The sequence below is a fragment of the Vidua macroura genome, chromosome 15, assembly GCF_024509145.1.
Source record: "Vidua macroura isolate BioBank_ID:100142 chromosome 15, ASM2450914v1, whole genome shotgun sequence".
Lineage (NCBI taxonomy): Eukaryota > Metazoa > Chordata > Aves > Passeriformes > Viduidae > Vidua > Vidua macroura.
In genome coordinates this window covers 8,030,613-8,043,171 of record NC_071585.1, presented here as the reverse complement: position 1 = coordinate 8,043,171, position 12,559 = coordinate 8,030,613, and the positions used below count along the sequence as shown (strand labels likewise).

Genomic DNA, 12,559 nt, shown 5'->3' with positions numbered 1-12,559 from the left:
CAGGGGAAGTGCCCTTCTCTGCATGGGTGGTGGCATTGCAGCAGCACGGTTCTCATGGCTGGGGAGATCAGCAGGAGGTGCTTTACGTCACATTGTGAGCACAGGTGTAAGAAAATGAAAGTAGAGAGAGATAAATGTCATCACACAGCCCCTTTGACTTCGTAGGGAAACACAGAGAGCAAGAGATCATCCCACCTGCCACATGAGTACAGAAACAAGACCAAGGCCTGTTGAGGATGGTTCCAACTTTTCAGGGCTGAATAAAATCCTTGATTTTTAAATCCAGGTGCTGCAGATAAACAGATCTCCTTCAGGGTTTTCAACACAGGCCAGAGGAAGCAGCTTTTGGATAACTATACATTTTTCACTGTTTGTCCTGGGGATTACTAGAAATCAAATGGTTTATAGCTACCCTTTTAGCATCAACACCACCAAGCATTTTATTTAACTTTCATTGGTTATACTGACAATATATGGAGCTTATAAGGCATTTGTACAGAAGTGCTATCTTTCTAAGCTGGACATCAACAGGAGCTGTAGGTTCATTTCTGTACAGAAAGAGACCCCACGTTTCCCTGCCACCTAATGCTGAAGTGCAGCAGAGGGTAGATTTAGATTAGCTGTTAGAAGAAAACTGCTTCCTGTGAGGGTGGTGAGGCCCTGGCACAGGCTGTCCAGAGAAGCTGTGGATGCCACATCCCTGGAAGTGTTCAAGGCCAGGCTGGATGGGGCCTCAGAACAACCTGGTCTAGTGGAAGGTGTCCCTGCCCATGGCAGGGAGGCTGGGAGCTTTAAGGTCTCTTCCAACCCAAATCATTCTATGAATTGATGATTCTATTGCCATACTGAACCTCACACCAGGTTTGCATTATCCTGCTAAAATCCCATCAAGTTCACAGGCATCATCTGAAAAACAGAGGATGCTTGGGATGAATCCTTGCCTCATCTGTGTGAACAAGCAGTATTTAATAAATACAGACTCTGAGATACACAGAAAACTGTGTTTGAATGGCTGCTGCTAAGAAACATCTTCTGAACTGGTTACTGAGGTCCTTGAGTTAGAGCTGAATCCTTCTTGTTTATGAGAAAATGCCTTTTATCTGTAAATAAACTCCCCTCCCCTTTCCCCCCCATCCCCCCACCCCTTCACAGACTTTTGCTCAATGTTTATCTATGGAAGGTTACTGCATTTCTCCATGGAACAAAGAAAGAGCTATTTTCCCTCACAATGTGCGGTCTTTGTTTCACATGAATATATCAACAAGAAAAGTGGGAAATCATGGGCTTTGTCATCCTATTTATTCTGGGAACCCTGATTTCATTTTGGAGGAAAGTAAGTTTTCCTTGAGGTAGAAGTCCCATCTGTAGTCATTAGCAGCTAAGCTTCACCTTTCTACAAAGCAGCAGCAGCATCCTGTCTGACTGGGACTAACCTTTCACATTCCCTTCTCTTCCTCCTTTGCTTCCAGCCTGGCATCTCATCTTCCCTGTGACTCTGAGAATATCATGTGGGAAAGCGCGAGATCTAAAGTACCATTTCATTCAGTTTTGGGCAGTAAAAACTTCTTTGACTAGATACTGTGCTTGATCTCCCACTTTATTTCCTGGTTTTGTGTGGTGTGGATAATTGCAGCCTTCACCTTCCTCCTCTGAGGGGGTCAGAAAAGCTCCCAGGTTCACTATGCAGTTTACTTCACTGTAATAACGATAATTTGAGTTTGGGAAAGTTCTTCACGGAAAAGGTAACTAACTCTCATCAGTCACATGGTTATAGAGGCCAGCTCTCTACAGCCTATGGTGCAGAAATAACAAACTGCAATATTTGTGTTTAAAAAAAGTAGTAGTAAATTAATCTAATCATGGGCTTCTGTGTATTGTTTTTGTCTCAGCCAATACATGAAAAATATCAAGACAGTTGGCTTGAGCTCTCCTACGAAGCAGCCCACGGTATTCTGTAAATAGCCCAACAAGAAATACTTGCTTTGTAGGTTTTTGGTGACACAGAAAGAGGCAAAACTTCTCATACTTTTTTAAGGCTGGAAATTTTGGATGACTGATGAATGTAATACCCATAATGTTCCAGGATTTTATTATCTATATTAATAAAATTCATTCAAAGGGTTTAATTTCTGCTCCACAATCTGATCAGTGTGACCAGCACTCAGCAGACTAAGAGGAGCTCTCTGGGAGCTGGTCCTCTGGTGCTTGGCACTCCTCCGGAATGGTGGGCAACCAAAAAAGCATCAACAGCTAAAGGGAAAGGCTGGCAAACAGGATGTGTGTGGTCTGAACTGGTACGGGTGATTAGCCAGAAGTGTTGTTTTCTTCTTTATTACAAATAATATAGGAGGTTAATGTGTTAGGTTACTAAAACCCACTGACAGATTGTGAAAAGGAGCACAACCACATTCCATGGGTTGCCCATGAAGAGAGTGTGTGTGGAACAGGTGGCTGGAGGCATTACCTGGGCAAAGAGGTCATTGTGTCAGGGCAGTTAAACCAGAGCAGCCAGTTCAGACTTGCTTGGCACGAGGTGCATATGTAAACATCCTGTCTCCTCTTCTATGACCTCCTGACTATGTGTCCTTCTGCTCTGCAGCAGTGGGAATGCCAGGATCTGCGAGGGGAACAGTCTCAGTAATTCCCCTTTTTTTGGACCTTGACCCAATGCAAGCACTCAGAGAGGCTTGGCTGTGTGGGTGTGGAGCAGTGAGGTGCAGGGAGCCTGGTGCAGGGACATCCCTCTGCAGGAATGGTGCTGGGCTGGGGATAAGACAGGTGGGATGTGACAGCATCCTTGTGGGTCTCAAACGATACAGGGGCGTGATGCTGTGCAGACAGGGACAGAGTGCAGTGAGCTTGAGATTCCCCTCTCTCCCCCTCCCTGTGCTTGAACCAATTCAAGCAACTGGAGCAACTTCTCCCTTTAACATTTGTAACACAGGAAAATGTTTTTTTATAAGAGCCTGCTCTTGTGAATCATTTTCCCTCCTCCTCGCTCTCATTTGCAGATATGAACTATAATCCTAGGGTACAGCTGAAAGTTTGCAATGCAAAAATCACAGACTGCTGAGATTTTCTTATGCCTGCAAGGGATTCTAGTAAGGATCTGAACAGTGAAAACAAGGCACAGCAATTAGTATTTGGATGCAGGGTCATTTTTAGCTCTCTACATAGGTTAGGCAATGCCATGAGCAATAGCTCATGAGCACTGCTCAAGTGGCTGCCTCAGCAAGGGCAAGGTTGCTGTTCAGGCCATGTGAAAAGGCAGTAATAGGAGGTGTGTGATTCACATAGAAACACAGAACTAATACAAGATTACACACTATTATTATGTGAAAGAGTATTAGAGCAGCAAAATTATTTTGAGGAACTGGTTCAGTGCCAGCTCGTTAGCGAAAGATGAAATAGTTTTACAGACATTTGCACAAAGATGGAGAGAGAAGGGGAAAGAATGCCAAATGCAATCTGTGGGAAAAGGCTCTTCTACCCTCAGTAAAGGTAAGAAAGAGGCAGAAGGGAAGTCAGCATCAGCGAGGACACACTTCACACTACCTTCAAAATGGAGACTTTGACACAGACTGATCAGAGAATCATTGAAGTTGGAAAAACCTCCAAGATCATCAAGTCCAGCCTTTGACTAACCACCACCTTGTCTACTAAACCACAGCACTAAGTGCTATGTCCAGTTATTCCTTGAACACTTCAGGGATGGACACCCCACCACCTCTCTGGGCAGACCATTCCAGAGTTTGAAATCTTTACTGTAAAGAAATTCCTTCTGATGCCCAACCTGAACCTCCCCTGGTGCAGCTTAAGGCCGTTTCCTCTTGTCCTGCCTCTGGTTGCCTGGGAAAAAATGCCAAACCCCACTGTCTTGGTTTGAAAAGACAGGAGTCTGTGAAGGAAGGCAAGGGCCTCCCATGAAATGGAAAAGGTAAACCCCCTCCCTCCAAATTACCACAAATTCAAAATAAAAAGGCTCTCAGGTGAAGATATGGGAATAACAGTTCTTTACTAGGAAAAAACTAAATAATAATAAATTAGTACAAACAAAACTATTGATAGAGTCAGAAACCTGACACCCTGAGGAGTTAGGGTGTTGGTGATAGTCCAGTTAAATGGTGGCTGCTCCTCCTGGAGTGGCAGATGAAAAGCTGCTGAAGCGATGATCCCGTAGAAGAGTGTAGTTTTCTCTGAAGGTCTGGTGATAGAGTAGATGTGTCTGGTCTTCCTCTGGGAATCCAGTGAATAGATTGACCTGTTGTCTCAAGAAATGCTGATTTTATGCAGGTAGGGATGCTTGGCTCCTCCCTCTGGGTGGAGCATCTCACAATGGGATGATGTAACTTTATCAGTCGTGCAGTGAGCCATTCAATGGCACATTAACAGCAGGTATCTCCCCGGAGGGAGATATTGTTCTTGTAAGAGATAAGAAAACTGCCCAACTTAACAGAAGATACCTGCCCCACCTCCGACAGATGGCAAATGGAATATATGCTTATCTTACAAGCCAGGACACCCACCTTCCTACAGCCTCCTTTCAGGTACTTGTAGAGTGACAAGGTCTCCCCAGGCTAAAAACCTCCAGCAGCTCAATGTCCTTCCTGAACTGAAGGGCCCAGAAATGGACACAGCACTTGAGGTGTGGCCTCACCAGTGCTGAGTACCTGCCCTGGGACCAGAGTACCAGACCTGCCCTGGTCCTGCTGGCCACACTACTGCTGACACAGACCATTGGCCTTCTTGCCCGCCTGGGCTCATGCTCAACCAGCACCTCCAGGTTCTTTTGCACTGGGAGGCTTTTCTGCCCCAGCCTGTGGCTCTGCAGGGGGGTGCTGCGGCTGAAGTGCAGCACCTGCCATTTCACCTTGTTGACCCTCACACTGTTTGCCTCAGCCCATTGATCCAGCCTGTCCAGATGCTTCTGCAGAGCCTTCTTACCCTCCAGCACATCAACACTCCCACCCAACGTGGTGTCATCTGTGAACTTACTGAGGCTGCTCTCCAGCCCCTCGTCCAGATGATTAATAGAGAATTAAACAGGACTGGGCCCAACACTGAGCCCTGGGGAACCCCACTAGTGACCAGTCACCCACTGAATGTGGCACCATTCACTAGCACTCTCTGGGCTCAGCCACACAGGGAGTTTTTAACTCTTTAGAGAAGAGTGGGCTCCAAGCCATGGGCTGACACAGCATCTCCAGGAGAATGCTGTGGGAGACAGTATTGAAGGTTTTGCTGAAGTCCAGGTAGACTACATCCACAGACTTCCCTACTAGGCAGGTGACTTGGTCATAAAAGGATAGTCCATTTTATTAAGTTCTCAGACTGAAAACAACTCCAGATCTCTTTGCATTTTCGTACCCATCCTCATATAGTTACTTTTATCTGTCTTCATACCACACTGACTGTTCATTCTGTTCTTAGTTTCTCTTGCTCTTCTCCTAGACAAACTGTTCAGGCACTGATAATGATCTTAACTGCAGCATTCAGAGGAGAAAACAAGTTTGTGGGCTGAACATCCCTCCAAGAGGTCCTCAGTCCTCCTACTTTGCCTAGAGAAAAGCATTTTTCTGGGATTTATTTTCTCCTGTAGAGCAGAGAACAGTAATGTTGAATGCTTAGGCACAAGTAATTGATAAGACAGCCGGAGAGCTTCTCTATAAAAAGAGAAGCTCTCTCTTCTCCTGGTGGACATGAACAGATGCAGCCATGCTGTAAATATTTCATTGTTTAAATAGACAAGGGTTTGGGTTAGGGTTTGGGTTTGGGTTAGGATTAGGGTTAGGGTTCAGGTTAGGGTTAGTTTAGGGTTAGGGTTTGGTAAGGATTAGGGTTAAGGTTTGGATTAGGGTTAGGATTAGTTTTAGTGTTAGGCTCAGGGATTGGGTACGGGATAGGGTTAGGGTTAGCTTTAGGGTTAGGGTTAGCGTTAGTGTTAGGTTTACGGTCAGGGTCCTTTAGGTTTAGGATTAGGGTTAGGTTTGGGTTCAGGTTAGGTTCGGTTTAGGGTGTTTCTCCCCCCCCCCCCTGGGTTAGGGTCGAGTTAGGGGTTAGGGTTGGTTTTGGGTTAGGGTTGTGCCATTAGGGTCAGGGTTAGGTGTTAGGGTAGATGTAATATAGTTAAAAGACACAGATAATAATATATGGTTAGGTATATATATATAGTATCATACAGTATCACATAGAGGTGAGTATATTTCAAAAGACTGACTCTTTCACCCATCTTCTGACTAATTTTGAGGCATTAGCCTCTTGCCCAGCAGGATCACGGGTCCCACAGAACTCCTGGGCTTTTCTAGGAATGGAGACCAAACTCTACAGAGTGACTTCTACCCAGTGCTGCTCCACTTATTTGCTACTGAAACAAAACAAAAACCAAACCCAATCAAACAAACAAACCCTCTCTCCCCTCCTCAAAAAGATCGTTTTAGGAAGCTGGAAGACGAGTAAATGGATGAAGCGTTCAGTCCTGCTCGAGGAGTCTCCGGTACCCTCGTGCCCGCACCGACGCTTGGTTCAGGGCCGGGTCCGCGTCCGCCGGTGCCGCCGCCCCGCTCCCACCGCCCGGGCCGGGCTCTCCCGGCAGCGACGCCCCGCGGGCGGGGCGGGACCGGCGCCGGGGCCGCTGCGCTCCGTGTGCGGGGCGGGGCGGCTGGAGCACCTCCGCGGGAGCGGCAGCAGGTGCCTCCGGCCCGCGAGTCCGGCCACCCCCGCGGGCTCCGGGCATCCTACGCCGCGCGGAGGCGGCAGGCGCGGCCGCGGCTCCACCACCACCACCTGTGGCGGCGGGATGGCGGAGCTCGACATCAGCGCGGAGGCAGTGATGGGCTTCCTGAGGGAGCGCGGCGGACGGGTGCGCAACACCGAGCTGGTGAGCGCCTTCCGGCCGCTGCTGGAGGCCGCCGGGGCCGGTGCCGATGCCGGGGAGGCGGAGGGGCGGGCGGCGCGGCGGGAGCGGTTCAAGGCGGCGGTGAACGCCGTGGCCACGGTGAAGGAGATCGACGGCGTCAAGTTCGTGGTGCTGAAGCGGCAGCTCCGCGCTGCCCCGCCGGCGGGGGGCGATGCCGGAGCCCCCGTCCCGGTTCCCGTCCCCGTCCCCGTCCCGGTTCCCGTCCCCGACCCGGACCCCGCCGGGACGCCCCCCGAGGAGCCGCCGGGGCCGCGGGCCGTGGCCGAGCTGCGGGGCCTGTTCCAGGGCGGCGGCGGCGGGGTGCCCCTGCCCGGGGCCGCGGCGGGGGCCCGGCGGGAGCCGCCGCCCAAGCCCTGCATGCTGCCCGTGCGCTGCGTGCCGCCCCCCGCCGCCCCGGGGCCGCCCGAGGAGGCGGCCAGCCCGCTGTCCCCCCCGTCGCTGGACGAGGAGGCCGGGTCCCGCTCGCCCGGGCTGCGCAGGGGGCCCAAGAACCACCGGGCCAGCGAGGAGACGGTGGTGCCCCTGGAGCAGGCGGAGCACCAGTGGCTGGTGCTGGCGGCCGACGGGCAATGGACACAGCAGCTCCACGGGCTGCTGCTGGGCGACGCCAGCCTGGCGGCTCGCAGGGACTTCATCTCCGGCTTCACCGCCCTGCACTGGGCCGCCAAGAGCGGCAACTGCGACATGGTGACCAACATCATCCGAGCGGCCGAGAAGGGCGGGTCCCGCGTCAATGTGGATGCCCGGTCGCATGGTGGCTACACGGCACTGCACCTGGCTGCTATACACGGCCAGGAGAAGATCATCACCATGCTCGTCTACAGCTACCATGCCAAGATTGACCTGAGGGACTACAGTGGGAAGAAGCCGCACCAGTACTTAAAGGAAGGGACATCCCTTACAATTAGGCGTTTGCTGGGGGACCCCAGCCTTTCCCAAAACATGGAACACTCCGTGCCCATCAAGAAGTCTACAAAGCTTGCGGCTTCAATCTTGAGCTCCACTAGCACTTTCCTGGGAGTCATATCCGATGATATGGCTTTCTATGATCTCACCAAAGGTTTAAGGAAGCCCTCAACTTTAAACAAGCTTCTGACTGCCACTACGGGCCCGAGGAGGAAGCCAAAGATCAGAGGGGGCTTCCCTTCATATTCCTCACTCTCTGAGGTAGCGGAGGAGGAGGAAGAGGTTGTTGTGAAACGCAGACCCGTTTCTGAGCTGTTCTTTGGCCACTAGCCTCTGCCTTACTGTGATCAAAATGGTTTAATAGCATGGCTGCTTTCTCAGCTTTCTCTCGCAGAAGCAGTTTGGATTTTTTTTCTCTCTATGTCTGTGTTTTCGGGTGTTTAACTGAATCAGTGATTGGGTCTACATCCAAAGCCCACAGCATGAAACCCAACCCCAGGTGCCTGTGGAAAGGGAGCTGCCAGGAAGTGCTATCCATGCTGTGTGTACCATTGTGCTGATCTGTTGGTGGAGACCACAAACTATACTTAATGGTTGAAAAACTAAAACAGCTTTTGTGTGTGTGGACAGGTCAAAATGCCAGAGGTACAGCCTTCTTGATCTGTGTTCTTCAGCTGGAGAGCAGAAGAAAGATAAAAGATTGCATATTTTACACTGTGAACAGCAAGTTGGTAGCTGGCTACTTTAACAGGATTAAATTACCAGAGGAAAGATGCATAGTTTTCTATGATGTTTCTGATTATTTTGGTAATAGAAGAAGGATATTTCTATTTACAAAAATTGTATACTTTTTCAAAACAAAATTTCTCACTTTGAGAGCTTCTCACTCAGTATTTCACATCAGAAATACTAACATAACAATCTCAATTGTTACCTGATGCATTTTATTAGATAAATTACTTCAAAAGATAGACCCTGACCTTCAGCACTTGAGTCACCATTACTTGTCTACCTCAGTTTGGAAGCTTGGCTAGTGGTTTAAGATTTTCTCAATTCCTGAAAGACTTTTTGACCAGGTGGTACTTACCACATGTCTTGATGATACTGTGAACATTTAAACTTCACTGTTGTTCAGTCAACTTAAGCTGAATAAAGAACCTGATTGATAGTGAAAAATTGAACTGAAAAACTGGGAATTGGATCTGTCAGAGTTTCTGAGTAGCCAACTGGAAACAAAGTGGCTTGTATGTCTGATTCTTTTTGTTTAAAACTTGGCCCATTTTGACCTATTTACAGTAAATATTTATAAACATGGGGCTTTCTGTAATGTTAGGTGTTTCATGGTAGAACCTCTGCATGACCTCTTGAAGCAGTGTTTATCTTAACAGCCTGAATCATTGACCTAAAATGAACTCTTCTTCTTTTATATGATAAACATAATTGTTCTATATATAGAACCACACATAGCTCAAAAAGCATGCTAACTGCATGTTAGGTTTGCAGTAAGATTATTATTATTTTAATTACTTCTTGGTTAAAGTTAATGCAAAGAGGCAGAGCTATGAACAGAATCTGACCGACTTCGGGAGCAAGTCTGCTAAAACAGCACGTTTTCTCTAAAGCTGTGATAGAAACCTGTATCATTGAGAGGTGCTGAAGGTGAGAGCAATGCTGCACTGGCTCTGTTTGGGTTTCTGCATTGAAACACTAGTTTGCATTCTTTGCCTTTCCTTCCAGGTCAGTGACTTCAGGAATATTTGTTTTTTTCTGCCTTGCATTAAACCTAGTACTTGTAATTGGTTCTAATTGGCTTGTCCTAAACACTCACAAGGAATGCTGTAGGACTGAAGATGGAGGCACTGCCCTCTTTACTTCAAAACACTCTCCCTGAAGTTCCTGGAGTTGATGACGTTCGTTGGGAGTGCGATCAGAGGTTGCAGCCAGGTCTGATGCACCTGTTCTAGGAAGAGACTGGATTATTCTGCACCGGTCTGCTTCTGGTTTGAACTAATTAAGTTGTTAAGCAGAGGTTAATGATCAAGCACCTCTCCTCATGACTTCTATATCTGGAATAGGGTTTAAAAAAAATAAAATCCAATTTACTCTCTAGCTGTTGGTAACCATTGACCAGCGTGGTCCTTTGAAGCCATGATTTGTGCTGCACTCTATCAGCTTGCAGAGTTCTGGGAAAAACAGGGCTCTGTTCTAAAGTGTATTTCCAAGTGTATGGACATAGAACTTTTTTTTTTTTCTCCCCTGAAACCACAGAAGCGTGTGTGTGCATTCATGTTACCTCTGAGGCACTGACACTGCCTGGTGAAAGTGTTCTGTTTCTGTGGGAATTGCAAACACTCCAGTTTGGCTTGGCCTTATTGAGAAGTTTGTTCAATAATTATGAGTATAGGCTTGATACCTGTTCAGACAACATTGCTGAACTTTAGTGCTCATTCAGAGTCAAGCCTGCATGAGCCAGAGGCAGGGTTCAAGGATGGAGTGTTTTGTGTTCAAAAACCCCACCTGACTAATCTGGAGAGCATGCTTGTGATTTCACCCCGGGAAAGTAGGGAGAAGGTTTCATTGCTTCTCTATTGTTCTGTTAAAGAAGTCACAGTTGAGATAAGACTTCATTGCAACACATATCACCAAGAAAATTCTGCATTACTCCTTCCTCAGAGGCATCTAAGCGATTAGCTGGTGTGATAGAAAAATGGCCAGCAGCAAGAGCCCTCTTCCAGCATTCCCCAGGGAGTGCTGGAGGCTTGGCAGGAGAGTGGTGTCACAGAGGTGTCACAAGGCCAGGTGCTGTGGGTGGGGTAGGCCGGGCCAGGCTCTGCCAGCAAGTTTGTGCAGTGACTCAGCTCATTCCTCCTCCTTGTAGAGCCGGTGAAGGAAAAGATGGTATTTAGGGAGGCTGGGATGAGTACACCAAGTGCAGTGCAACTTCAGGTGCAGACGAGTACTGAGAGGTATTGAGAACACACTGCTCCCATCCTACAGCTCTATGTAGTGCCTTCAGTTTGAAGTAAAACCAGTCTGTCAGCCTGGCCGTGTTTTGGGTTCCAGTGTCACCCTTTAAACTGTGGGAAGGGACACTGTAGGACAATGAGTGATCATGAGAGTGTTTTCCTGCAAAAGGCTAAAGCAGGACTGTTTTATGAACCCCTCAGCTTGACTGATTCTCCCTAATTCTCATTTTCAAGCCCAAATCTGGCCAAATGCAGTAGGATTTTCACCTGAACGAATGACAGCTGTGAAGTTTGGCCAGGATGTTTTCACAGGAACAGCTGAGAGGAGGACTGGGTTCCCTCAGCACACTGGCCTGGGGCACGGCCCACAGCCTTTGAATCCCTGGCCCAGCCCAAAGCTGGGAGCTGCCCAAGGGCACCATCAAAGCTAAGATCAGGAAAGGTAAAAACCAAAAAACCTGAGGCCCCCCTGGCTGTACTGCACCCTGGAGAGGGCTTAGTGGTGGGGAAGGCTGGAGATGGAAGGCACAGACCAGGCACAGGGGCAGGACTCAGCAGCTTGGTGGCATTTTGCCTTGGTTATTAGCCTGCCCTCTCAGCATGTCTCAGTTTTCCTGCTATAAAATGTAGATAATCACCTTGGTCACTTCTTTAAAGTACACAGTCAGTACTGATATGCAAATTGAAATCAAGATAATGTTTTTAGGCCTGTAGGCAGCATGAGCAGTGTCATTCCCCCACCCTGTGATTGTGCATTCAGTGGAGCGCCTACAGAAATGAAAACTAGCTCAGATTTTAGTTCAGCAGCACTAGGGATCAGGAAAGCTACTGTTTGCCTGACCCTGGCTCAGTCTGCCTGCTAAGGATAACTTGGTTTGTCTGTTCCTTGGCACATTTTGTTCTGAGGAGTATCAGCTCAAAAACCTGCTCTGAAGAGCTCTGCAAACAAACTTCAAACCACAATTCTGCACAAAGAGACAGACTTTGTCCTCCCGGATGTGGCTGTTTGAGCAGTGTGAGGCAGTGTGGTTGTGGTCAGGCTTACAGAGATTTTTAGCTCTGTCCATTTTCTTGTGAGTGCTGCACAGAAACGTGGACTGCAAGAACCCAGGAAACCCCGTTCCTGGGGACTCGTCCTGCAGAGGAGTCTTAATGAGATTTCAGCTTCATCACAAACCCATGGTCCAGTGGAAGAGTCACAGTAACTCTCAAAGACCAATGTGAGCTGCAGCCACCAGCTGGAGGTAGAGGAAGCATTTCTAGACAGTCCCCTGATTCCCCATTGCTCATCTCTTGCTCCCTGTCTTCATGTTTCCACCATGACCTACATTCCTTGGATGTACTTGCTTCCTGATTTGCATATTAATCTGAATAAAATAGCAGCACGGCAGTTTTTGCCCTTTCCAGTTGTTTGAACTATTGTGGGACTCCCCAAATTAAGAGGTTGTTAACAGGGACTTGGCCAGCATATAGCATGGGCACAAACAGTGTGGCATTTGTTTGCTGAAGGGGGAGAGCAGGGGCAGAGCAGGACAGCACAGATCAAAACCCTGCATCCTAATGAAGAATATTCCAGTTTCAAGGTTTATTTCAGTAATTTAGAAGACAAAGCAATTCATTAAGCACACTGAGCCTTTATACTGTGTGTGTAACCTGGAACCAGGCAAAATAGATCCACACTGTTAATATTAGCACAGCTTTAGTACATCTTCTTCCCTTCCTTTGAAGAGAAAATAGAGATGTGCACAATAAAAATTATGCTGGCAGTGTT

At 48.1% G+C, this 12,559-nt stretch overlaps 1 protein-coding gene across 3 annotated transcripts; it reads left to right on the top strand.

The window, feature by feature from the left end:
* The first annotated feature begins 6,706 nt into the window (after positions 1-6,706).
* On the top strand, positions 6,707-12,178 carry SOWAHA (sosondowah ankyrin repeat domain family member A). 3 transcript variants are annotated; one of them, XM_053991263.1, is made up of 2 exons: positions 6,707-11,230; positions 11,877-12,178. In XM_053991263.1, exon 1 carries the CDS (start codon positions 6,797-6,799, stop codon positions 8,150-8,152), a length of 1,356 nt encoding a protein of 451 aa, XP_053847238.1. In that variant the 5' UTR covers positions 6,707-6,796; the 3' UTR covers positions 8,153-11,230; positions 11,877-12,178. The 3 variants fall into 3 exon arrangements, with proteins under 3 accessions (XP_053847238.1, XP_053847237.1, XP_053847236.1); XM_053991262.1 differs by having other exon boundaries at positions 11,867-12,178; XM_053991261.1 differs by having other exon boundaries at positions 11,846-12,178.
* Positions 12,179-12,559: the final 381 nt, after the last annotated feature.